This window comes from Eurytemora carolleeae, unplaced genomic scaffold (assembly GCF_000591075.1).
Source record: "Eurytemora carolleeae unplaced genomic scaffold, Eaff_2.0 scaffold586, whole genome shotgun sequence".
Taxonomy (NCBI): domain Eukaryota; kingdom Metazoa; phylum Arthropoda; class Copepoda; order Calanoida; family Temoridae; genus Eurytemora; species Eurytemora carolleeae.
This window is the reverse complement of record NW_019397190.1, coordinates 78,418-105,842: the sequence shown is the minus strand read 5'-3', so window position 1 is coordinate 105,842 and position 27,425 is coordinate 78,418. Positions and strand designations below refer to the sequence as shown.

Below are 27,425 nucleotides of genomic sequence, written 5' to 3'. Positions count from 1 at the left end.
ATACCCCACACAATCAGGTACATATCCCACACAATCAGGTACATATCCCACACAATCAGGTACATACCCAACCCAATCAGGTGCATACATCCCACTCAATTACGTACATACCCCACACAATCATGTACATACTCCACACAATCAGGTACATACCCAACACAATCAGGTACATACCCAACACAATCAGGTACATACGTCCCACACAATCGGGTACATACCCCACACAATCAGGTACATACCCAACCCAGTCAGGTGCATACATCCCACTCAATTACGTACATACCCCACACAATCAGGTATATACCCCTCACAATCAGGTACATATCCCACACAATCAGGTACATACATCCCACACAATCAGGTACATACCCCACACAATCAGGTACATACATCCCACCCATTTACGTAGTACGTACATACCCCACACAATTAGGTTCATTCGTCCCACACAATTACGTATAAACCCTTTACACTGAGGTACAGGGTGCGACAACATATTTGCTCTAGATAATTTTTACTGTATGTCTTTTTTGCTGGGTTGCTTTTTTCGATACATTTTTTCTTTGTGAAAAACCCTAAAGAATGTGATGAGAGGGATGCTTTTTATCTAGAAAAAATGTCTTACAACTAAAAATATCATATGACAACTGAAAGATATTTTAAAAACCCAATGTTTAAACTGAAATAATCAAAATCTTTTCACGTTGAAATAATTAAAGGAATATAACAAATAAGCAATTTGAAGTGTGTGTTGAAGTTGTTTTCTAATGCGAACAGACCTGCAGATACCCTGAAAATCTACTTTTAATTGAAATGGTTCTGTTTATGCTGAAAAATCATAATTTAGCCTATTTTCCACAGGTTTATGTGTCTCACTGTGTTAAACAAATATATTTTTAGTGATTCAAAACATACGCTCTACCCTTGGACTCCAATCAAAACCAATGAAGGTATTTCTTTTTAATTTCTTTTTTAACAATTTATTTTTAAATTAAAATCTTTTAAAACTAAATTTTAAAAGAGCAGTGCATTTTTTTCTCTGACTGTTGTATCTTCTCTTTATCTGATCATACACCTGTTTTCTGCTCTTCTCTTTTAGATCCACGCATTCTAATCTCTTGTAGACAAGGGAAGAATGCATTTTGACACATATTTCTGATTATTACCCTCTTGTCTTGGTCTGACTAGCTACAGTGAAACCCTTAATAACGAATACATCGGAAGAATTTATCAAATGTCGTCTTGACAATTTTTCAGTGAGTTTTATACTATATTACTTAAATTTCAGTATTTGCAAAAATAAATAAATAGCCATGAATGTGCGGGAACAATTTTAAAGAGTTCCATATAATCATTTAATTAAAAAACTAAATATCTGCAACATTCCAGTATCAGAAAGTGAAGAATACGACATTTGATAAATTCTTTCGATGTATTCGCTATTAAGGGTTTCACTGTAAGCATTCCAATATTTCAGAATACAACTTTCTCAGTGTCTATGCTTAGCTAACAATGAAGGCTCGGAAACATATTTATAATATTCTTACAGGGTGGAAAAAATAAAAGTCACTGCTAAGCAGGGTTTGAAGATTCTGAGGATATCTATTGTCAGAATTCCACCTTAATAATGACAAATGGGATAAGAAAGGTTAGGCTAGGAGTCGATATTTTTGACAAAAGAATTCTGATTCTTGTAAGTTAATCTCGGACACAGTGCTTCAGCATATGGCCTCAACTAGAGCAATCTTTCCTTGCAGCCGGCAGAGTATAAACCAGTATCATAGTGCATGCTGCACAACTTATCAGGATTCTATTTTCTATGTTTCCATTTTCCTTGTTTCTTGCAAGATAGGAGGAGAGAAACCCCTCCTTCTCTGCACTATTGTTTACTTTTTTTCCAATAGGTTTATGTTATTCCACATAGGGTTCCATTCAGCCACAGGAAACTGCAGAGAGTTGTATTAGAACCTGACTGTTCTGAGCTCCCTTGATGCTTACGCGCACAGAACCAGATTCAATAGATGATGATGATGAGTTCAGATACTTAATAACAGCTAACCAGGCTTGATATTAAGGAGTATATTTATAGCTGCCAGTAGCAAAGTCTGGATCCAGATGGGTAAAAAACCTCCATTCTCCAGGTTCATACAGCATTAAAGATTAATGCAGGCCTCTTGTTTCTTGTAGTTCGGTTTTTTTCTTTTCAATTTGTGTGCAGTGGTGTATACCTTATTTTTAATTTAAATTTTAAAATACTTGAAAGTAAATTGTTTTATTTATGATGGCAAAATAAAACTATGTTAAGGTGGAACTCCGTTTCTAACAGAAGAAGTAGCCAAAACCAAACCAGTAAGTAGAACTTTAAATAGCGTTGGCTTTGTTTTAACAATACAATTCTGGAAACAAATTAAAAGATAAGAATATCTATTCTGTCCTCGAGCAGACAAATGTTCAATGGTACCTGTGAATTGCACATGACACTCTATAAATAGAGGGTCACTTGAAATAACGTCTACAGCCGATTAAATATAGCTAATATTCTTTGAGTTTAGAAAGATGAGATAGGAGAAGGGGTTGATTCAATAACCTTCCTTGAACTCCTTGATGTTGTATTTACTGACACAGTAATAATTAAAATGGACATTGAAGGATCAGAGTGTAATGTAAGTAAACTTTAGTACAAGTCACGAGCTTATACTGTTCTCAACTTTGATTTGATCTATAGTTCTTAACCTTAATCTAATCCAGTTCTTAACCTTAATCTAATCCAGTTCTTAACCTTTATCTAATCCAGCTCTTAACTTTAATCTAATCCAGTTCTTAACCTTAATCTAATCCGCTTTTCAACTGAAATTTAATCCAAATCTTAATATTAATCTAATCCAGTTCTTAACCTTAATCTAATCCAGTTCTTAACTTTAATCTAATCCAGTTCTCAACTTTAATTTAATCCAAATCTTAATATTAATCTAATCCAGTTCTCAATATATTAAGCTAATCCAGCTCTCATCATTAATCTAATCCAGTTCTTAACTTTAATCTAATTCACTTCTCAAATGTAATCTAATCCAGTTCTTAACTTTAATCTAATTCATTTCTCAAATGTAATCGAATCCAGCTGTAATTCAATGCTGTCCAAAACTGTGTTTTGAAACCAAATTTTAACTGTTCCAAATTTTCAATCTGTTTATTAATTTCAGGCCTTGGTCCCATTTCTAGAGAATAATCCGAAGGGAAAAAAAATCATATTAAGACTTTAAAGGAATTATATAGAATTTATAAAGATTCCGCTGCATACATTGACTAATTAAAGGATATTTTAACATTTTTCAATTTTCAAGTTTCTTGTGCAATTTAAAACCATGGTACTCTTTCTTTTGGAAATGCCAAGGACGGAGATTATAGATTGATAAATTTGTATAGCTATAGAGAGATATATATATATAGATAGATATATTTATGTAGATAGATATAGTTATATAGATAGATATATTTATTTACAGGGTCTTTCTGATGAAATGGTAATTTCTGTTTGTCTTACATAAATAAAATCAAATTCCCAAAAGTAGTTTTATAAATGTGTTGCATAGATCATATCAATTTCATTTATACTTAAAGGGAGTGACCCGCTATGTAAGGTAGTTGAACTGCGTATGAAGTGTTGTCGAAAACTTCTTTCGGATTCATTTGAGACATATTACACTTTTTAAAGATCGGTAAATCCAGAGTTTGAGTGCAAAGCCGACGTTCAAAACTTTTACTTTAGGGGTGGATATGTTTTCAGAATTTTTTTTTTAAATTATTAATTAACGACGACATAAAATGTAAAAATATTCTACAATAAACTACAGACGTCATGTATAGGAACATTTTGAGAAAATAAAAATTAATCTTATCATCGAAAATAAGTAATCTTGTTCAATTATTAGTTTTTATTATCTCATTATTCTGGTTTCTCATTATTCACAAAGAGTTTTGCAGATTTTCTAGAATTATTATTGAAAAGACGACATTTGAACAATTTGAAGAAATCTGCGAATAAATCCAAATCAAATTAGAAATTCAATATAAGAATGAAAACGAAATAATCGATTTTAGCATTGATTTATTGACAAATTTCTGTTGTGAAATATGTTTCTAACCATCTAATTAGATTACTGTATAATTTTACTTTATTTTTCGTTGTCGTTATTTAATAATTAAAAAAAAACTAATTCTTAAAACGTATCCACCCCCAAAGTATGAGTTTTGATCGTCGAATTTGCGCTCAAACTCAGGATTTACAGATCTTTAAAAAGTTTAATATGTCTCAAATGAATCCGAAAGAAGTTTTCCTCAACATTGCATACACAGTTCAACTACCTTACATAGCCGGTTACCCCCTTTAATTATCGCCGCTCATGGCAATTTTATGCTTTTGAAGCAGGTGATGGCCTCCATTTTGGCCGGAACAGACCTAAGCTCTCTTTCTTTTGAGCTTTACTTGGGTCTAAGCAGACGCAAAGTCCGGGTTTTACTCGGGTTTAAGCTTTTAAAATCTCCTCTCTGGACTACTCACAATTCTTGGCCTGTTGAGGAAGGATCGAATTGGTCCTTTGCTTTCGTATGGGGTAATTTTTAATGGTTGGAATATCAAATGATTATTCGGCTGATTTTTCGTTTCATTTTAGCGAATTTAACAAATTTATAGATGATTTAAAATTGCCATTTCAGCAGAAAGACCCTGTAGATAAATTACAGTTGCATTCCTACAGCCTAAGAGGACAGAGCTCTGCTTAGTATGCTTTCTGCACTATTTTCAGTGGACGCTGAGAAAGTTGTCTACACATAGAAGGGAGGGAAGGCCAAGCAGCCCTGAACCCCGTGCTCTATAAGCTAGCCTCCTTTCTTAACTACAGAACCAACGGCCAGGGTATTAAGTCTAGAAATAGGAATAACAAAGAGCTAATATGTCTAATACTAATCCGGTTTTATTCCCAATCCACTTAGCAATAGGAGCCGGGCACTGCTCCACAGATGATTAAAAGGGGACAACTTCGCATTCTGCATGCAGCAGTGCACACTAAATGCAATACTAAGGAATTCCGCTTGACTGGGAAACAATATATCATGTGGACAAATGGTATATTTTTTAACAAAACATTCTTGATACGCCACTCCTACACACCCTTATCCTCATCTCCAACTCTCCTCTACCTACCATCTAATCTTCTCACAAGCAGCAAACTGAAACTCGAGGACATTTCTCTGTTGGATCCTACAACAAAAGTATCTCTGAGCGAGTCACTTGATTAACCTTTGTTGGAATAGCAACCCTCCTTTTATAGGAAAGTAAAAATGTGCGGCTGGGAAGCTATTGCTCCCTCGCAGCAAATAGAAACTAAGTTAAAGTGCGAAAATTGGTGACCTAGAAAATGCAAGTTCAGAATGTGCAGAACTGAGACTGCAATTACAATTAAGCAATACAAACAAAAAACAGAGAGAGGGACATCTATTCTATGAAAGGGTGATCGTGCACTGTTTTATATTATGGCGCAAATACAGCGACTCGTAAACATTCTTTCAAAAGCAGCGCCGAAATGGACAGGCAAAGACAAGACAAAGAGAACCTGCAGATGTGCAGATGGAGAAAGGAGAAAAAAGATGAACATATGAAATTATTAACTATGCCTCGTACCATTTTATTTTATAAAAATTATAAAAGCAAATAAATTATAAAGTAAAAAATATAGATAGATAAATTCATAAGGATATATAAATTTATATAGATAGATATATTTTTATAGATAGATATATTTCTATGGATAGATATTTTTATATAGTTGGATATATTTATATATATTTATATATTTATATGGATAGATATATTTATATAGATATGTATATTTTTGAAATCATTTTAATTCTAACACAATATGAACTAATAAAGACATTGAAATCATAACATTTTTGTAAAAGAAGCGTCAATTAGAATTTGAAGTAAAAGTAAAATTATAACTTTATTAGTCGTGATACCCAGTTCAAAAACATAAACATTTCCTTAAAGGGACTGTAAGCGTAATTTTACGCGACCCTGTATGCAAAAATGGCAATTGCCGATTTACAACGGTACTGTTGATACTTAATTCTGTTCAAAGTTTGTGGAAGATACCGTCATTGTCCTGACTGACAAGTTTGAGAACCTGTAAAAGAAAAGAAACTTGATGAGACCCTTATACCATTGTAAATCGGCCATCTTTGAATACAGGGTCGCGTAAAATTACGCGTATTATAGTTTGTTAAAAAGTTTTTTTTCCTGAAGACGAAGATTATTCCTTATATATTAATGGAATGGGTTGTGAGTTCCTGGAATGTTACAGGCATAGATTAATAGCAATACAGATAGAGCACTAGATGCCGTTTTTTAAAGATTTAGGGGGTTTTCGTTCACAATAACCCGAGGCAGAAGCCCAAAGTAGTTACTTGCATGCGAGCGTAGAACAGGCTCTCTCTCTGTCCTGTAATTCAACGCTGCTGCGCGTAACTCCTTTGGGCTTCTGCCTCAGGGATATTGTGAACGAATAACCTCTAAATCTTAAAAAGACGATATCTAGTGTTTTAGTTATTAATCTATGGTTACAGGTCTTTGTAAAGACATTCAGCGTTTAATTCAGGTCAGTAAATATCTATTCCAATGAAACTGCATCTCAAAAAGGATGTCCCCCCCATATAGGACGGGGGGGGCATGTTGCTGTGTCAAATTGACCCCCTCTCGGTACTTTAGTACGATAAAAATAGCTTGGTCCCATGAGGGTTAATTAAAATAACAGATAGGACACTAAATGTCGTCTTTTCAAGATTTCTGTGTGTTTCCTTCACAGTAACCCCGAGGCAGAATCCCAAAGGAGTTCCGTGTAGTCGGTGTATAACAAAGACAGAGAGAGAGCCTATTTAGAGCCGGGGGTAGTGTGAAATGTAGTACGCTAGGGTATCAGCTAGGACTTCGCGCCCATTTTCTATCTCGACTTTCAATTGTTGCTCAATCTTTCAGCAATTTCTCTTCGATAAAACAATAAAAACAATAATCCTTGAAATGATGCTTTGCAATGTACATTGTGAGTTCAAGCAGTTATGCAGAGATGGGCTTTTTTCATTTCGTTTGTGAACGAACCATTTCGTTAGTTGATTTCGTTGAAAAATTGATTTCGTTTGTTCTAAAAATATCATTTATTTTCCATCTATTTCGTTCGTTTTCTCACTGAATGATTGTTCAATAAAATTGTTCATTTTTTAAAATCGTTCGTTCAATAAAATCATTTGTTCAGTATAAAAATAACGATAGTTTTTTTTTCAAAATCTTTTGGAAAATTCGTTCCTTCTGTAAAAAAACCGATAATTTTTTCCCCATTTTGTCCGAACGATTTAAAAAATCGTTTATTGTTTAGTTTGTTAAAAAAAGATATCGGTTTTTTATTTCCATAAACGATCCAACTCGTTCGTCCATCGTTTTTATTTTCTGAACCACTCCGCACTGCAGTTTGCGCAGTAAATGCCCGATATTAACAATTTGGAAAATAATTTTGATACAAATATTATTTTCAGGGATTTACAGCCAACGGATACTTTCCAGTCAACGCTACTTCTGGAAAAGAATTGGAGTAAGGATCATAAACACAATATTATCCGGATTTTGTTGGGGGGCTATTTAAACCTTTCGGAAAAAATGAGCTGATGCCACAAGCTCAAATTTTCAAATCCCATATCTTCTCAACCTGATGGCGTATTCCTTTGATATTACAAACTCAGACTATTCGATTAACCAGAATGTATTGCTTGAAATATCAAAGGTCTGCAACATTGGGTTAAGCAACGATAGGGACTAAAAAAACTAAAAATTATAAAAGGAATTGAGTTTTTGTCACAAACTCTGATTTTCTTATCCCTATATCTTTGCATTTTAATGTCGGAGACCTTAGATATTTCAAACTATCAATCATTTTAGATCAAATTATGATAGTTTGAAATATCAAAGGTTTACACCATAAGGTTGCAAAGATATAGCTTTTTTAAATCAGAATTTGTGGCAAAAACTCAGTTCCTGTATCAAAATGTTTTCATGTTTTTAGGTTGAACACAGAGAAGCAATGGTATAACGTTCTTTGGGTTCATCAAAACGCTGAAAGATTTTCTTTAAATCTTTAAAACTACTGCTACTGCTTCTTTGATGTTGATATTTTACTGGAGATCAGGAGTGCGCGTAACAAGGATATGTTTATCTATATAATAAAGCTTTTTGCTAAAGTTTATATATTTGTATATATGTCAGCTATATCTTGACCAAATTGGGCTGAAATTTTTGAAGGGAATCGATTTTTTTTCAAAATTGGAAATTTTTTCCCACGGGCTACGCTGGTCAGCTTGTTAACTAAAATACTAAAATGGGAGTAAATCAAATTTAATTTCAAAACAAAGATAAAGATGGACAAAATAAATACAACATATTAAAATTGACTTTACTTATGGCAACCACAGTCCATTAAGACTCAAACAAATTACTAAATAAAATTGTGATAAATCGACAAGAATATATATATTAATTATCTTTAAATTAACCTCAATAAATCAATATCTGAACATAATCAAAATATGTATTCATTATATTCATTAAGTAAAGTTAGTAAAGGAAATTTTCAAATATCATAGTTATTGTTAAATCACACTGCAAGCCAGACAAAAGAAGAAAGACAAATTGATGTGACAACTTTGTGACCTCGCTTGCTCGACTCCAGTTTTGATTACATATACAGTGAAACCCTTAATAACGAATACATCGGAAGAAATTATCAAATGTCGTCTTGACAATTTTTCAATGAGTTTTATACTAAATTACGTAAATTTCAGTATTTCCGAAAATAAATAAATAGCCATGAATATGCGGGAACGGGTTTAAAGAGTTCCATATAATCATTTGATTAAAAAACTAAATATCTGCAACATTCCATTATCAGAAAGTGAAGAATACGACATTTGATGAATTCTTTCGATGTATTCGTTATTAAGGGTTTCACTGTACAAGATTTTGTTCCCCTCGATAGATCTTTAATAATAGAAGTTGAGACCTTTCGTGAAATTTACTTGAGTTTGATATTGATTTTCAGAGCTACGAGATCACAAAGTTGAATCATTAATGTCACATTATACATTTTCCCTTCCGTCTAGTTTGCAGTGTGATATATTTGATGTCCCGCGATGGATATTTGCTTCTAGTGTCGTTGAAAACCTCAATATTTTGATTCACGACATTTTTAAAACATTTTTATAAAAATTCTCTGTTTGGGTGTCTGATCAAAACTCAAGAACCCCTTGTGCAAGTGATTATTGTTATGATTGGGGAACTATAGGATAAAACACGGATATGTTCTTATCTCATGGTTTAGAAATTCTTAGTTAATTGGGTTGATTTTTATAGGGAAACTAAAGAACCCAGAGGCCGAATTTAATGAATTTGAGCCGCGGCTTAAATATTAGACGCGATTCAAATATGGTTGGTTCCACTTAAAATTGTATTCAAGATTTATTTCGGCGCTCAATTGAAACCAGTTTTTGGCAAATTTGAGACGCGGCTCAAATTAATTAAATTCGGACTCAGGGGTAGTGATGAGCATCGTTTAGGGAAATTAAGTTTTTAATTAATGAAGTTTCACAAAATATGAGTTTTTCATTTATTTGTAAAATTGCGTTTTCGATTAGTTTGAATGTACATAATGCGATTTTTTCCTCTGGTCAAAAAGATATTAACCAAAACGATTTTTTAAAACGAAAACGATTTTGTAATCGTTTTGGTTAATGCCTTTTGTATTTTTGCACAATGTCAGAAAATCAAACTTGTCCAGTATGAAATTTTGAAATAACATTCATGCCCATCAGTACCCAGGGGTAAGCAATTAGCATTGAAGAAATTACTCTCCACTACAGTAACTACTGAAAAGTATTTATGAGAGTTACTGAGGTTATAAAATTGAAGGCTAAGGCGTTGAAACACTTTAAAGTCGACAGCCAGTCTTAAAAATGTTGCAACTTTAGTAACAGTTCTCTAAAACCGCCACCACAAAAACAAATTGTGACCAACTGAAACCCCATCAGGGTTCAACACGATGGAGGGATTAGAAAATTTAACTTTTTTGCGAAAATTTAATTTTTTTAAACACAACATTGAAACCCAGATTAGAAAAAACTTCTGCATCATTAACCAGCGATCTACTTTTAAAATTTAAGCCATTTTCAAGTCAAGTTAGGTCATTTTAGGTCGCACAAGGTATATACAAGGTCAATTGATGTCGACCTGATGGTGCCGTGAGAACTAACGACACCATACTCCTGAAACTGAAGATCTACAAGGACTAAAGCATTTATAAACTTAAACTTGATTTAAGAATGAAGCATCGATAAACAGTCAACACAGAGGCCGTTGAAACATTTAAACTTATTGTCAATAGCACAGAAATCAGAGATTATACGAACCACTATAGCTCTTTTCGTCAAATGAATATAGGGTTTCCAATGTAAAGGAAAAATCGTTTAGCGAAAACTTATCATTAGAAGCGATTTTCTTTTGTTTCGACGAAAAATCCACATTTTACGCATTCCTTTCGCGGAATTCCGAGCAAAAAATTGCGAAGTCAGCGAAAAAATCCACAAATATTGAACGAAAAACTGTGTGGAAAAAAGTTGCCAAAAATTGCGAGGGAAAGTTGACTGAAATTCCTAGTAAACTGCACTAAGGAAAAAATTAGCGTTAGGCATGGATCAACTAGACAGGATACAGGGTCGATGTGTTTCAGTTGTCTAACATTAAAAATGCACAATGGGCTTAAAGATAGAAAATATATGTTTCCCTCTCTTAAACCACAGTGAAGAATAGTAATGCAGAAAACAATGTGTTACAACATACACCTGATAATGGTATGCTTTAGTCAAGCTCTAATAGATTATCAAGTACAAAAGGTGGCAACAGAGAAATTAACCAATTATACACTAAAGTGTCAAATATAACAAGGAAAACGAAATTTTCTCAAATTAGTTGACATGTTTTCCAAGATTAAATAATATAGTGTAAAAACAGAAACTAAAGAACACATAAAATTGCACTTATTTTACTGTAAGAAAAGCACTTTATTCTAAAATTATCACTATTATTGATGATTTTGTCGGACACAAAAACTGAATTGACACTTGTAACGACAGAATACAACTGTACTGAGAGTGTACAAAATCTACGTTGCCATCTATTGTACTAGAATCTATTTAGTCAAGCTTAGAAACTAAGTTTTCCCCTGTAAATATCTTAAATCTTGTCACTAACATTTAAACCTTTAATAGTTTTAGGCGTATTTTATTTGCTTTTCTCCTGCAAAATTCATTTCGCGAATAAATGCGGATTTCCGCGAAAAAGTTCAAGTATACGAAAAAAATTTACGATTTTTTTCTTTGGTAATGTAAAACAACAAGTTTTTCCCTTAGCACTCAGCTTTAACAATAGAAAGGCGACTTGGTGGTCGTCTTTTATCTTCGAAATTATTTGCGAACTTAGTACATGTAGGATTCTTGAAGCAATAATTGTAAAATTCTTCTTGTCCGGGCATTTTCTAAATTTTGTCAATAATTCTGGAGTTATTAAGAATTTCGTTCAATTTCGATTTATTAAACATAAACAAAAATAATCAAAATCTAAACTTAATTCTTTATATCTCTTAAACACACAAAAAATGCTCACGACATTTGGGAAATGCAAGGACAAGGATTATTTTGTAATTACTAATTCAAATATTCTTCAAGATATGGGTTTACGAAAAAATGCCGCAAATTCTTTTTAAGAGCAAAGACGACCTTCAAGTAGTCATGCTGCTTTCATATTACGAGGGCCGTTAGAAAAAGTAGGATAGAGTAAAAAAAAGTTAAGATTGGCAGGATAATTTATTGACAAATATCTATTTGCTTTATAATGGCACAAAAATATTTCTCCCCGGGCCCGAACCCACAAGAAATGCAAAAAGAATATTAGTGCTACACGGTCAAATAAACAAAAACAAGCACATGATGTACGCTGTACATGGAATGTTAAAAATAATCAATATATATGTACACTGTACACGATATTACTGGGATGGGAATCAACTGTACAATATTAATCTCATTAATGGTCTTTGGTGTAAAAAGCTCAATTTAATTTAGGGTCGGGCTATTTTGACTAGATCTTAGGATATTTACGACTTATTAAATTCGTGAAGAAGAACAATAAGAACATATTATTAAACGATTTTCGTCTTTTACAGGCCATGTTTATATAGTAATTAGGTCACTTTCCTAAACATCGACATCAGCATACAAGTTTTTCCATTTTGTATTTGAACACTGAAAGCGTACTAAGGGACTCCATAATCCTCATTCCTTAAGCAATTGTTTAAATGTTTAAATTTGTTGGGATTAGTAACTAGCGGGTTACAAGTCTACTTTTGTCTGTTTATTCATTTTTAAGAATTCCTGTAGTTGTAACTTCTTTAAATTCACAATTGTTTAGAAATTTATGATTTTCTTAGTAGTTGGAACTTGCGTATCTCTCATTGGTGGACATTTGCACATTTCTTTTTGGTTGAAACAACACGGCATTCTCGTTGTCTGAAGGTTGCACATTTTAATTATTTGACACTTGCACTTTTCATTCTTGGCTAAATGCATATTATTTGACATAAAACGTTTTGCTAGACCATCATCACTTCTTCTTGCCCACAGAACAGGAATCTAAAAATGTTATCGTTTAAAAAAATTTGCATTTGATGATAATAAATAATACAATTACGTTAAAGAATGAAGTTTTGAACAGTTCTAACTAACTCATAATTTACCACACTTATTTAACGGTTCGGTCTTTCTCCGAGCAAGCGGTCAATTTCAATCCCAATTTGACCTATTTACAAAATGGTTTCGTTCTTGTTTTGTTTACTTTTTGTTTGCGGATGAGTTTGAAATGAAAAATTATAAATACAACTCTGAAAGGGGGGGGGGGCCACAAAACGTATTACTCTCCGGAAAATTTAAACAGTGGTTAAACATAACTTAGAATTGTCGTAGGAGGCTGATTTTTTGCATGCAAACTCAGAATTATGTATATTACNCAAACTGATTTAATTCTCAATATTTACGTCTTAATTTGAAGTAATTAAATCTCATTGTAAAAAAAAACATGGACTATGTTAAATATGAAAAAATTTGCTTGAGGTTAAAAGTTCTGTAAAATAATGAATAGCTACTTAAATATTAAACTTTCTCATTTTTAAATTTTAATTTCCCGGGAAAAATCTGAACCAATCAGAGAAAAGGATTTAAAGAATTATTACGTAAGTATAGGTATTCGGTAATCAGCTGTTTTTAAATTTTAAATTATTTACGTAACAGAAAACAAAACATATTTCCACATTTTTCACAAAAAGCGCGCGCGCGCGCGCACTTTTGCTCAGATTCCTTCAAAACCAAAAAATGCATGTAATATACATAATTCTGAGTTTGCATGCAAAAAATCAGCCTCCTACGACAATTCTAAGTTATGTTTAACCCCTGTTTAAATTTTCCGGAGAGTAATACGTTTTGTGGCCCCCCCCATTTGTAAAAACAAACAAACAAGCGATAAACCATTGTTCCGTAGAAGTTGGGGCTGAGACTCCGTCAAAAACAGCCACTTTGGTGACACTTGTCTAGTTTACCTTGACTGCATGAACTCTAGTTTACCGTGACTGCATGAACTCTAGTTTATCGTGACTGAATAAACTCTAGCTTACCGTGACTGCATGAACTCTAGTTTACCGTAACTGCATAAACTCTAAACTCACCGTGACTGCATAAACTCTAGTTTACCGTAACTGCATGAACTCTAGTTTACCGTGACTGCATAAACTCTAGTTTACCGTGACTGCATGAACTCTAGTTTACCGTGACTGCATAAACTCTAGCTCACTGTGACTGCATAAACTCTAGTTTACCGTATCTGTATATCTTTATCTAAACTCTACCTGAATTGATCAATAAGAGTCTGAACAACATCTTCTAAATGTGGTCGCATCGTCTCAAACTAAACAATTAAAAATTAAAATTTGGAATTAACTATTTTTTTCTTTTTTTTTGCTGTTGATAAAATCAGGAATACAAATCATTCCTCGGATGGATCCGCACTGGAAAAGATGGATCCGAATCCAGGCCATAAACATTTCTTTAAGATTTACTGATATTTTTTTCAACAGTTCAGATTCGGGGTTTGAGAGCATAAGATTTTTTCTTGTATTTTTTCATTACCGCCCTCCCAACTTAAGTATCGAAAATCATCAAAAAAAAAAATACAAAAAAATACAATCTAATTCTTACCTTAGTTAGATCTCCAAACTCATACTGGAGTAATGTTGGCCACCAGCATATTGCGAGATTCTTACTGTCCATACAGTTATCCTTACTACGCTCAGTCACCCTAGATAGGTAGATAGGTAGGTAGGTAGGTAGGTAGGTAGGTAAGTAGGTAGGTAGGTAGGTAAGTAGGTAGGTAGGTAAGTAGGTAGGTAGGTAAGTAGGTAGGTAGGTAAGTAGGTAGGTAGGTAGGTAGGTAAATAGGAAGGTAAGTAGGAAGGCAGGTAGGTAGGTAGGAAGGTAGGTAGAAAGGTAGGTAGGTAGGTTGGCAGGAAGGAAGGTAGGTAGATGGGTAGGTAGGTATGCAGGTAGGTAGGTAGATGGGTAGGTAGGTATTCAGGTAGGTAGGTAGATGGGTAGGTATACTGGTGTCTGGGTAAGTAGGTGGTTTACTAGGTAAGTTGAAAAAGGAAAATAATTTCTGAACAAAAATTGAAACTGATAATTACGGTAATGAAAATAATACCGAAGCATATTTAAAATAATAATATAAAACTAAAAAAATCCTATACCTGACAAAATGTTGGAAAATGAGCTTAATAACTGCGTAGTTACTAACTAAAATATCTTATACCTGACAAAATGTTGGAAAATGAACTTGATAACTGCGTAGTTACTAACTAAAAATATCCTATACCTGACAAAATGTTGGAAAATGAACTTGATAACTGCGTAGTTATTAACTAAAATATCTTATACCTGACAAAATGTTGGAAAATGAACTTGATAACTGCGTAGTTGCTACGAGGAAGACGATCTAACAGTTTCTTCAGTTCTAACAACTTCATGTGACGATCCTACGGTTAAATGTAAGTTAATGGGACTGTAAGCAATAAGCATGATTTCAAGGATTTTCTATACTAAGAGGGCAATGCAAGATTCACAACGGTACCCTATAAAACTTTCTCTGAGTCTGATCAATAAAGATTTTATAGTTTTTCTAGATTTTAAAGTGTTAAATTGTGATAATTACTGTGAGTTTTCCTGCAGTAGAAATGCGCAAGTCGTTTTTCTAAACAAATCACAATTTAAAATTATCAGTTTACAAAATTAAAAACATCGATCTAATTCATACTTGATCAGACAAAGCTTTTAAGTGTACTATTGTGAATCGGGCATTGCCAGGTTTGGACGGAAGGTCACTTGAAATTTCACTTACAGTCCCTTTAATTTTGAGTTAACAGAGTTTTATCAATTATGTTAAACAAAAGGTCAAAACTTTTGGATTTTTAATCTGTTTTCAACGCGCTTAGTCGATTGTCCTACCCCCTTGCAGGGTTGATTTAAGTCTTCGAACCTAACCACCTTCTTTTTGATTAATTTTTTAAATTATATATTAGTGTGGATTTCACGTATATCCAAAGAATTCAGCTTAAAACTATACCAAAAGTGCTTTAACAAATACCGAGGTTTTAATCTCACAAAAAGCATGATACCCAAAATCAAAATTACTGGGGCTTAAAAATTACTTACTTTGTTAGGTAAATTGTAATGAATTTCAAAAAGTGCGAAAACTTAAATCAGCTAGATATAGGGATCAAAGATTATAAAAAACAGAGCCATAGTACAAAAGACTCGTTTTAGTCAATACCCATTCATAAAAAAAATTGATGAAACTTCTAATTTGTTTTAACAAAGGCGTAATATTCCAAACAAATAAGCTTTGTTTAGTCTTCTTTTGAGTGCTGAACAATGAAATACAGACAAATAAAACTAATTGACAACAATACTACCCCGTACATTAAAGAATTAACAACAATAATACCCCGTACATTAAAGAACGTAAATTAATGGTATTTGATGCGTAATACGTTAGTATACAATATACATACTAGGCAACTCGAAAATGCGCGTTACCCCCATAACCAACATTGATAAAAAGTTTTAAAACGAAATCAAGATAGATTCAATGTTTAGAATTGATACTGTATTCTCAAAAAAATTTACTCTGACTATCGCTATTAAGAGACTGTAAGCGTGATTTGAATTGATCTCTCAGGCAATCACAAATGTTTCTGTAGATAAATAAAGAAAATTCCAAATGTTTCTGTTGATAAATAAGGAAATTCCAAGTGTTTCTGTAGTTAAATAAGGAAATTCCAAGTGTTTCTGTAGATAAATAAAGAACATACCAAGTGTTACTGTAGATAAATAAAGAAAATTCCAAGTGTTTCTGTAGATAAATAAAGAAAATTCCAAGTGTTTCTGTAGATAAATAAAGAAAATTACAAGTGTTTCTGTAGATAAATAAAGAAAATTCCAAATTCTGGCATTTTTATATTCCTATGTCATGTTTGTAGGGACTTTGTTTCAACTTTTTCAAATTCTATTTACATCAACCCGTGTATAAGTGTAAAAATAATAAACATAAACCAAAGAAATTAAATTCTTAGAAATCAGACTTGAGCTCCCGTTCATTAAAAAATGCGTAGACTGTTGTTTGGCTATTAGTTACTTTCCATTAAATATGCGTAAACAGTTATTTGGTTGTTACCTGCATTGACGCAATAGATTCTAGATCTGTCATATGTTCTGTGGGTAGGAGAGGAGGTAAACGTTTAAAGAAGAAATCCTTGACAGCTGTTGCAACAGCGTTCACAGCAATATCCAGACTACCCAGATCTATATTCTAAATATGTATAAAGTTGTAATATCTGTTTGTCTGACCGTTTGTTTGTCAGATCATAACTCAGGAACCCCTGGACCGATTTGCTAGAATTTCAATTGGGGAACTCGGGTGTCCCACAGGAATGTTCTTAGCTTGGTTTTAAGATTCTTAGAGGAGTGGGTTGACTTAAATAGCGATAATTTAGTTTCCCGGTAAACTCGTTTAAGTGCGGGTAAACGGCAAAAGTAGTTCTAAATAGGACATTAAAATTAGAGTTTCATTTTCGACTGAAATCTTGCATGTTTTAAACATACAGGGTTACCCACGAAGGATGAGACTTCAGAGACGATTGTACAGAATTTGTTTAGACCGTTTCCTTGCATTTGGGTTTCCTTGTAGGCCAAAACTGGCTTTTTTTCTGTGCTTTTCATCATCATTTAGAAAACCATCAAAATACTTGCTTGAATGATGAAACTAAAAATCAAACTTCAAGTTGTCATATTTTTGGAGTTTTGGGTCGTCTTTACAGTCACATCCTGTGTGGGTGACCCTGTACCTTTGTGTCATGACCTTTATTAACCAAATAGACCTTTATTAACCAAATTGACCTTCTTTAAGCTTTATTGACCTTTATTGACATTAGTTAGTATTCATTAACCTACATTTCCATACATTAAGCTAATGATTTATCAGCAGAAGAATCGAAGAAAGCAAAAACGATTTTACAAAGAAAAGACTAAAAAGATGAGTAAAAGATATAAATATAAAGAATGTCAAAAATCGGCGCGAATTAAAAAGATGCTTAAAAATGCCCGTTTTGTGTAAAACCTATATCTTTTACAAAACCTTAAAAGCCTATTTCATTTTTTCAACATTGAAAATAAATCTATAATTTTCATTTCTTGTCGAAGAATACATATTAAATGTTATGTAAAAAATAAATAAATAGATAACTTCCCTTATCCCTTTTTTAAGAATTGGGGGGAGGGGAAAAAATTCCCACAACTTTTTTTTTGGATGTTTTTAGACCTAAATTATTCTTTAAAGACCTCAAATATCCTTTATTGAGCTTAAATATCCTTTTTTGAACTACATGACCGTTCTTGACCTCTATTGACCCCCCTTGACCAACCTTGTCCTCGTCGAACTGCTGAAAGAGAAGATCAACATGAGCCCGGTTTCCTGGAACTCTGTACAGTCCCTCAGCATCCAAACCCTAGTATAGAGAACACATTAATCTAGCTGAAGAATATTTCATTTACGTTATTACTCCAGGGTAGGATTACCATGCGGGATAGCGAATAAATATTAAATTGAACCGCAGATTAACAAAATATCAAGATCAAGCATTCAAAAAGTTTCCAGCTTAGGACACATTTATTAGATTAATTAATAGAAGGTAATGATTTGTCCTAATAGTCAACTATAGTCTTTATGTACTAAGCATGGTTGCCCCCCGGCCTGGTACTTCGAATTAACTGGAATCTCCAGTGATTTAGATAATCAGAGAAGAATTTTTCCTTCTCAATTTAAGCAAGAGTTGTTAGTTCTACCTGGGTTCACATTTTAATACTTTTAAAAATAGAAGTTTTCATTTTTTTTATATTTTAAGATTTCTATTTATCAGATTTTATTAATCTTATTTAAATTCTTTAATTTTTTGGTCTTCGTTGAATAAATTAATAAGCAGAGAATATAATGTGTATTCCCATGTGACGATGGATTTAATAATTTACCTCTAGTTCTATGAATTTAATTGTTCTTGAAAGGAAAACTGGAATTGGATCATCTTCACTTGCTCTAGAATAAATTCTTTTTTTTTAAATATTAAAACATTAATATTGCACTTACCTTGAATTGAAGATGTTTTTTGACTATTGAAAAATAAAAATATTTATTTAACAAACTCTACAAGCAGAGATGGTCATTTTGTTGGCCTGTTTGGCAATAGATAAGATTCTTCACAATGTGCATCATATTTCTTTGTAAAAACATAAATTTCAAAAAATATATTGTAATTATTGTACATAACTCTTAAAGTATAAAAACAACTGTACTCGGGTCCAGATCTTGTCAAAGCAGACTATATTTTGGCTGCATAGAGTTAAACAGTTCCCTGTTAATTGAGTTTCTCGCCAAAAAAATGAAATAAAATCTCAGGGTGCTTTTCTCCAAAATGACTCCATTAAATACGGTCTGAAGAGAGGCATTATAGCTTGAAAATAATTAATATTGAAATATTTGAGATTAACTCATAACCAAGAGGACCTTAATCAAGAGCTGGTCAGGATTCAGTTAAAATGGATAAATGTAATAACTTATGAACAGCTTACCGTACTAAATTCTTAATGAACACAGCTAACTGGACAAAATTTAATCAAATGTGTCCAATGTGTAAAAGTGTAACTAACATATCCCGGTTTATGACAGTAACACTTTGTAAATTGTTCAACATCTCAAAAGCTTTATATAAAGTCGATAAAAAAACGAACCAAACACCAAGGCCCTGAGCAAGTAAAGAGATTGTTCATCAATTTGTAAATTATTCGGAAACTCTTAATTCCAATTTAATCGACAATCATTTGAGATTGTGAGACCATTAGCCAGACCAACATATACCGACTGTGTTTATGTTCGTTGCAATACCTGAAAGGACCCTATCTAAGGGTATTATATGAGAAAACAGATTATTTTATGATGATTTTGTCATGCGTAGATTTTGCGTATGTTTTTTAGGACTTCTTTCAAATTAAAAATATTTTTTGGATTTATTTCTTATTTCTGAACAGTTACCTAAAATCATCCATACAGACAGCTCCTTGCACACTGTTAGCCTTCATCCCCTGTCTGGCAGCCACCTTCTTCTCCGCTTTCTCCTTCTTCTTCTCCTCCTTCGCTTTCTCGCGCTCTTCTTTCTTTTCTCTTTCTTTCTCTTTCTTCTCCTGTCTTGCAATCTCCTTTAATCTTACTTTTTCCTCCTAAACATTGAGATAATTACAATTATACGTAAGCCCGTCCTTGAAAGTCCTGTAAATGTAAGCATAATTAAAACCTATTAAGAAACACAGGGCCCATTATTTAACATTCTAGGTAACCGGGGACCATTTTTAAAGCCTATTAAGGCACCAGGGACCATTTTTATGGCCCATTAACGAACCAGGGACCATTTTTATGGCCCATTAAGGAACCGGGGACCATTTTAATAGCCTATTCAGGAACCGGGGACCATTTTTAAAGCCTATTAAGGAACCAGGTACCATTTTAAAAACCAATCAAGGGTCCAAGGCTAATTTTTGTTAACCTAATAAGGTTCGAATGCCCATTTTTATAACCTATTAGGGCCCAGGGCTCACCTTCTCTAGTTTCCTCTTCTGTTTATCCGTCTGTTCTTCCCGGGGGGAGTTCAGCAGTCCTTCATCAACACGTGCTAAATATAAACAAACATTTAGATCACTCTCCACTATACCCCACTAGTTCTTCGGTAAGAGTACTGAAAATCACTGCATTACACACAGAAAGCTTAGTTGAGGGTGAGATAATTAATTGGATAATTGTAAACAAACATTGAAAAGCAGGCTGTGTGTTAACAAATGTAAACAAAAGAAAAGAAAACAGTCAACAATCATTCCGTAAATACAAAAAGCGAAATTTATGCATTTTCTTCGGAATAAAAACAAATTTTGGGAAAAGTGAAAAATAGAATAAGTGGCTAACAGGAAATGCCTAGAAACAACAAAAATCACCTACAAGAGGTATTTTCATTTAATATAGACATCACTTTACTGCCATTCAGTTTCAATATATAAGAATTATAACAAACTGCTATTTATCATATTTTAAGAGTAAAAAATACGTTGACTGGATAAAAACGGAAGAAAAAACCGTGCACGTTCCTATTGAAAGACTGTATTAATATGTTTTTGCTGATTACAATATAAATTAAATTAAATATTAAGTGAAATAATTAGTACATTATTAAGTTAGTAAGTTAGTTTTTAATCAATTAACTCCTCTCCAAATATTAGTGAATTTAAAACAACACTAAGAGATTGTATTTACATGAAAGAATGCATGATGGAGGCAGAATGCGGACATGCAGAGGCAAGATGCTGACTAACAGAGGCAAAATACTGGCATGCAGAGGCTAGTCCATTGGTAGAGGGGTCTCCGATAGAGGTTCAATCAGAGGATTTTTGGAAATCAGTTTTTAAAATCCACAACGGTATTCTTTTTACTTGAATATAGGGTTTCCATTATCCAGTTAAAGCAACTTTGAGCTGAGTTAGTACTTGGATGGGTGACCGCCTGGGAATACTCAGTGCTATAGGCATTAAATTTGGAATTTTTGTACATAATTATACATACCGAATAATAATAACAAAACTTGTTATTCTTTTTCTGTATTTATTCACAAATATTTTACTATTTTACAGTTACAGTTTTCACTTTCCCCACTTAGTTTTTATTCTTCAAGAGGTTCATCGGATAGGCTAGGCCCCCCACATCCCCCCTGAGTATTTGATCAAGATGGGATGAAATGAACCATAAATAAGAGTTCATAAAAATCAGGCTTTAAATGGTGAATTAAAAAATAATAAATTTCAACATTTTTGTAGATAGTATTACTGGTTTTATCTTTTACACAAATTTAAGATGTCATAACGTTTTTCCGGAACAATATTCCAGAAACTTCCGTAATTCCGGAACAACAGTCCAGAAATTTCCGCTTTAAGAAAAAATTTTTCCGGAAATTGTCTGGAATTCTGGATTTGCGTAAACCTTTTCCAAAATGGAAATGTAATTTATTTTGGATAATTTCCGTACGTGAACCATAACCCGGAATTCCGGTAGAAACCCTACTTGAATAGCGCATCAGGAAATGGTGTCTCGACCAATTCAGTAGTAATCAAATCCTTAGACGAGAATTCTTAACTCCAAATTAGTATTTACAGTAAGGATATTAAGAGTCTGATATTAGATTAAAGCACCATGCAACAATGTCCGAAGAAAAAGAAAAAGCTTCATGCTATTGCTATTTCCAGGAATTGAAACCCTAAATCCTCATGCTCATGTCTTTAAGCTAATGTCATATTGGGTATCACATTTTAAGGGATTTAAACATGAACCGAATGGACTTAAAGAAAAGCTTCACAAGAATAAAAATTGTATGATGTTAAATTTCAGTGGAATATGCCAAATGTTATTTTCTGGAAGCTATCAACTAACTCCAAAAATAGTTTGTTTTTGCTTATGAAGCTTTTTAAAACATATGAAATGCCCAACATTATTTGTAGGTAACATTTAATCCTAAATGTTTGAATAGTTTTAAGGAGCAAGTATTGGACTACGGTTTATTTTGTTGTATTCAGGTAAGTACATTTATACATGTATACATTTATCACATTTTGGCTGAATTTTTTTAATAATGCACATTCCACTAGGAGCAAATTAATGCCATAATTTTCTATAATCCTGCCAATCAGGGCATTCACTTCCAACCCATTTTCCAAGTTTGAGGGGACTGCTGATGTTATTTAAAGTGACCTTCCATTTAAAGAAGGGCTTGCCCGGATCACAAAGGTGCATTTGAAACCAATGTCTGATCAATAAGGAGTCATTTTTGTAGCTTGAAAAGTGTTTAAATCTTACAATTTTCTCCATTGTTTTTGCACCAATAATCCACAAGTCACTTTAATAATGAAACCGCAATTGAAAATAATCATTTTTCAAAAAGGAGAAAATGGAGACCTCATGCATACTTCAACAGACGGAAGTTTTGTTTTAGGCTACCGTTGTTAATCGAGCAGTTAACTCTTTAAATGGCTTTGAGGCCGAATCTGAAGAACCGCCTAGGCGCGGTTCAAACATGGTTGGTTCAACTTGAATTTTTTATCAGTGTTTCGAGATTTGAGCCAGCACGTAATTTGAACTGGCATTGGCGGTTCAGTGAAGTGACGTGGTTCAAATTCATCAAAGCCTTGGGTCACTTTAATATACGCCAACAGACCCTTTAATACATTCCCCTTCTACCATTCCACTTACAGCGCATCTGGTCTGGTGGGGGCGGTCCCGAGGGGGGCGGGGGGAACATGAAGGGGCGGGCATGAAGAATGCGTGAGGGTGGACTAGTTGAAGATTCTGTCTCGGAGAATGTACCTTGAAAAGAGCTTCATCATGGCTACTGTTTTGCCAAAATTTATTTTACAGCATGCCATCATTTGTAATGTTTAGTCTGTCTAATGAAATGTGTAACATTTCCAAGTTTTAATTTATGCATTAGAACTCATTAACGCCAAATTTATTTTACGACACACATAAATTTTCTAGAAATATTTTGGTGACTCAGCTTATAAAATAAAATTATTATTCCATTATAAAATTCAGCGAGTAAAACCAGTAAAAGAGTTTTCACTCTAAACCAACATATTTTGGTTTCAATTTATAAATTGAAGAATCATACAAGTAAATATAGGTTGAAGAACGAATGCCAAAAAAAATTTCAAAGATCTTTCTACTGTAAAGTTTTGCGGGACACCCTGTATTATACAAATAATAGAAATTAGCAAGATGGCGACATATCTGAAAACAAAAGCTTCACAAAACCTGGAGCACAAAACAACATGCATATTAGAATTTAAAAATCTAATTATAAGACGTAAGAAGAGATTTAAAATCCCCCCCCCTCATCTAGGAAAAATATTCAAAATCTATTAAATATCCCAAATGATTTAAACAAATTGAAAAAAAATGAAGTTAGGAGCACAAATATTTCTTACAAAATAATAAACTTCTTAAAGATATGAACAAAATGATAATTCAATACAATGTCACTAAAAGAATACTTATTGACAGGGATATAACAATATTCAATGTTCAATATTTATTTTGTTTAGCGGTAGAGATAATTTTCTACACATCAGGCTCATTTCTTACTCATTTTTCACTTACTGGGTCCAAATTATGTATATAATGATGTATTAAAAATATCAAGAACGAAATCATCAGGTTGCCAAAAAAAATAGGATTAGAAATTTAAAATTTTTGGCAAGTTTTTGCCATTCCTTTGATTTTTACTGGAGTTTACTGGATTTACTATATTTTTTTTAAATACCTGTATCTTGTTTGAGCTCAGGTTCAATCCTTCTCTGTTCAGCAAGGATTGGGGCGGGATTGCGGGGTTCCGGAACACGTGGCGTTGGAACCGGTTTCATGACAGGAACTTGCGGCATTGCGACTGGTATCCCAGTCCGAGGGGCGGCTGGCGGGGCAACAGGTATCGGTACAGGGGCACTGCGCTTCTTCCTTGGACGTTTTCCGGCCGTTGGCTTTTTTGCATGTCTTTCATCACTACTAAGTTCACTCTCAGAGTCTGATATTTCTAAATTATTTAAATATTTAATCAAAAACAAAAGCTATTTTCCAATCCCCACAACAAAGTCCAAAGGCTATAAAAAACTAGCCATCTGAGGTTTTGAAAGTAGGATATATGATGTATCCTATCTTCCATATTAAATATAAGATTTCCTCGTCATTTCTTTTTACAGATATTACCAAGTTTTTGTTTTAGGACCTCAAAAAGGCATTTGAGTTTTGGTAACATTATTTGAAAAGCCCAGTATTAATCTTTTGATATGTTCTATAAACCTTTCCCCTTTTCTATTTTGTTCCACTATTTTAGGCCGTTGTGATCAACAAATATGAATTACCTAGCTTTGCTTGACGTTCTCTCCTCTCTCTGTTCTTAGATCTGGGTTTAGATCTTGCAGGTTCCAGAACAGGATGAGAATATTCGCTCTAAATTAAATTAGGTAAGTTCAAAATACATTTGCTTTTAAGAAATTTGTCAGTTTCAGTTAAAACAATATTCAGTAGATGAAAAATAAACACTAAAAAAGCTTTCATTGCTGAATTCCTTAGACCGTTAAGGATTACCAATAGGATTTCACTCAATTGGTCAGACCAACTGGTGATTTAGGACAGAATTAACACAAGTTCTAACCTCGAAAATTTTTCTTACCTTGATACCCGGTGTAACAGTGTCTCTAGGTACTGCGTACCCTCCCTCATGGTTCAGATTCTTTACCTTTATACCCGGTGTAACAGTGTCTCTAGGTACTGCATACCCTCCTTCATGGTCCAGATTCTTTACCTTGGTACCTGGTGTAACAGTGTCTCTAGGTACTGCATACCCTGCCCTGGTCCAGATTCTATACCTTGGTACACGGTGTAACAGTGTCTATAGGTACTGCATAACCTGCCCTGGTCCAGATTCTATACCTTGGTACCCAGTGTAACAGTGTCTCTAGGTACTGCATACCCTTCCCTGGTCCAGATACTTTACCTTGGTACCCGGTGTAACAGTGTCTCTTGGTACTGCATACCCTTCCCTGGTACAGATACTTTACCTTGGTACCCGGTGTAACAGTGTCTCTAGGTACTGCATACCCTTCCCTGGTACAGATACTTTACCTTGGTACCCGGTGTAACAGTGTCTCTAGGTACTGCATACCCTTCCCTTGTACAGATACTTTACCTTGGTACCCAGTGTAACAGTGTCTCTAGGTACTGCATACCCTGCCCTGGTCCAAATTCTTTACCTTGATACCCGGTGTAACAGTGTCTCTAGGTACTGCATACCCTGCCCTGGTCCAGATTCTTTACCTTGGTACCCGGTGTAACAGTGTCTCTAGGTACTGCACTCCCTGACCTGGTCCAGATTCTATACCCATGGTACCCGGTGTAACAGTGTCTCTAGGTACTGCATACCCTTCCCTGGTCGAGATTCTTTACCTTGGTACCCGGTGTAACAGTGTCTCTAGGTACTGCATACCCTCCTTCATGGTCTCGGTCCAAATCCTCAACTGCTGCCAGGGGAGCACTTCGAGGCTTCACCTAAAATTTAATAATACTGTTTTCTAGAACATAGCAATAATTTTCAGAGCTTTGATACTATTAAGAAACTTTACTAGTAAATCTATATATAAATTTGGCTTGTCTGTTTGGGTGTTTGTTTGTTTGTCTGTTTGTATCCAATAAACGTCAAAACGGCTGAACCGATTGGGCCCAAATTTTTTGTGGGACATCTAGGGACCCCAGGGAAGGTTTAACCGATCGGGCCCAAATTTTTTGTGGGACATCACGTGACCACAGGGAAGGTTTATGAATGATTAAAATTTTAAAAAAATGTGTTTTAAAGGTTTATAATTTTGTAAAAAAAATTAAATTCTTGAAAATCCGCAAAATTTTTTTCTTTGTTTTAATATGTAAACAAAAAGAACCTGTTCACAATTTAAATAGAAGATGGGTGCGAAGCGCCCTAAAAGCCTAGAAAGAAGGGCGCGAAGCGCCTTGAATTTCTAGTAGACTAAAAATAGATTCTCGTTTTGACCAGTGGCCTTTGATAATAGTAATAGTTTTCTGTTAGGCACTCCACTGAGTGTCAAATTACCAAGCAGCAACTTCCCACTTGAACAGCTTAATAATAATAGCATTATTTCAGGATATTTAACAACAGTGATTGGCCACCATTGCATGTCCTATACTTACAGCAACTGACTTTGCACATGGGTGACAGTACCGTCCAATAATAAATCAATTTTGCACATGGGTGACAGTACCGTCCAATAATAAATCAATTTTGCACATGGGTGACAGTACCGTCCAATAATAAATCAATTTTGACATTTGAGAAACTGCCACTTGGAACATTGTACATTTGGTAAAATCCCATGGCACTTGCCAATTGACTAATTAACTTACATTGACTACATGAAATCTTACGGACAAAAAAACAAACCTGAAGTCTGCCAAGAGCTGCTGAAACATGATTATAGTCAGATAGGTTAATTTTTCCAGGGGGTAGTGCTGGTAGTGGGGCTCTACTCCGTCCCCGTCTTCCTGTAGTATAAGCTCCGCCTCCGAATCCGGTCTGCCATGCATCAGCAGAATCTGGTCTCTTGTTTGGCAACTGGGAGTCGTCTGCCCAACCTAGGCAATGCAAATAAGCTCTAGGAGAAAATATTTGATCTTACAAATATTTACCTTTAGAATGATCAAATAAATGTAATTTACAATTTTATGTTTCTACAAGAAGTTCAAATATAAAATATAAAATTTAAAAATATACAATGGGAAAAATTATATAAAATTTAAATTTTTGTACATTAATTTTTATGCTACCGAATCCAAATGTTTGATGAAGCTTTTCAATCATTAAACTTTTGTTTTGATGAGGAATTAGTGTATAGAAAAGTAGATGAACTAGCTATAGAGTATGGATACTCTATAGATAGGAGAAAAGTTTAATTCTAACAATAGGCACGCAATTTAGAATACAGTACAATAAATTAGCGTACCGTACCGTACCGTACCATACCGTACCGTACCGTAC

At 33.8% G+C, this 27,425-nt stretch overlaps 2 protein-coding genes across 15 annotated transcripts in view; one reads left to right on the top strand and one right to left on the bottom strand.

Moving 5' to 3' along the window:
- Positions 1-8,605, top strand: part of LOC111712635 (uncharacterized) — a 15,992-nt gene extending 7,387 nt beyond the window's left edge. Inside the window, exons 10-17 of the mRNA XM_023487313.1 lie at positions 901-950; positions 2,306-2,349; positions 2,553-2,663; positions 3,201-3,233; positions 6,302-6,359; positions 6,622-6,653; positions 7,582-7,637; positions 8,106-8,605. Coding sequence (XP_023343081.1) covers positions 901-950; positions 2,306-2,349; positions 2,553-2,663; positions 3,201-3,233; positions 6,302-6,359; positions 6,622-6,653; positions 7,582-7,637; positions 8,106-8,181 — 460 coding nt within the window. The 3' untranslated portion in view covers positions 8,182-8,605. The remainder of the gene's footprint in view (positions 1-900; positions 951-2,305; positions 2,350-2,552; positions 2,664-3,200; positions 3,234-6,301; positions 6,360-6,621; positions 6,654-7,581; positions 7,638-8,105) is intronic.
- Positions 8,606-11,933: 3,328 nt separating this feature from the next.
- The window catches only part of LOC111712622 (rho GTPase-activating protein 190), a 55,644-nt gene continuing 40,152 nt past the window's right edge, over positions 11,934-27,425 (bottom strand). For 10 of the 14 annotated variants that reach the window (XM_023487284.1, XM_023487285.1, XM_023487292.1 and 7 more), the window contains 14 exons: positions 26,832-27,022; positions 25,826-25,927; positions 24,742-24,829; positions 24,147-24,413; positions 23,078-23,191; positions 20,389-20,462; positions 19,829-20,013; positions 18,772-18,835; positions 18,168-18,251; positions 16,922-17,056; positions 15,127-15,224; positions 14,392-14,491; positions 14,043-14,101; positions 11,934-12,777 (listed from right to left, as the gene is read on the bottom strand). In XM_023487284.1, the coding sequence (XP_023343052.1) occupies positions 12,738-12,777; positions 14,043-14,101; positions 14,392-14,491; positions 15,127-15,224; positions 16,922-17,056; positions 18,168-18,251; positions 18,772-18,835; positions 19,829-20,013; positions 20,389-20,462; positions 23,078-23,191; positions 24,147-24,413; positions 24,742-24,829; positions 25,826-25,927; positions 26,832-27,022 (1,601 nt within the window). In that variant the 3' untranslated portion in view covers positions 11,934-12,737. The remainder of the gene's footprint in view (positions 12,778-14,042; positions 14,102-14,391; positions 14,492-15,126; positions 15,225-16,921; positions 17,057-18,167; positions 18,252-18,771; positions 18,836-19,828; positions 20,014-20,388; positions 20,463-23,077; positions 23,192-24,146; positions 24,414-24,741; positions 24,830-25,825; positions 25,928-26,831; positions 27,023-27,425) is intronic. The other 4 variants (XM_023487286.1, XM_023487293.1, XM_023487297.1 and 1 more) reach the window with 2 other exon arrangements.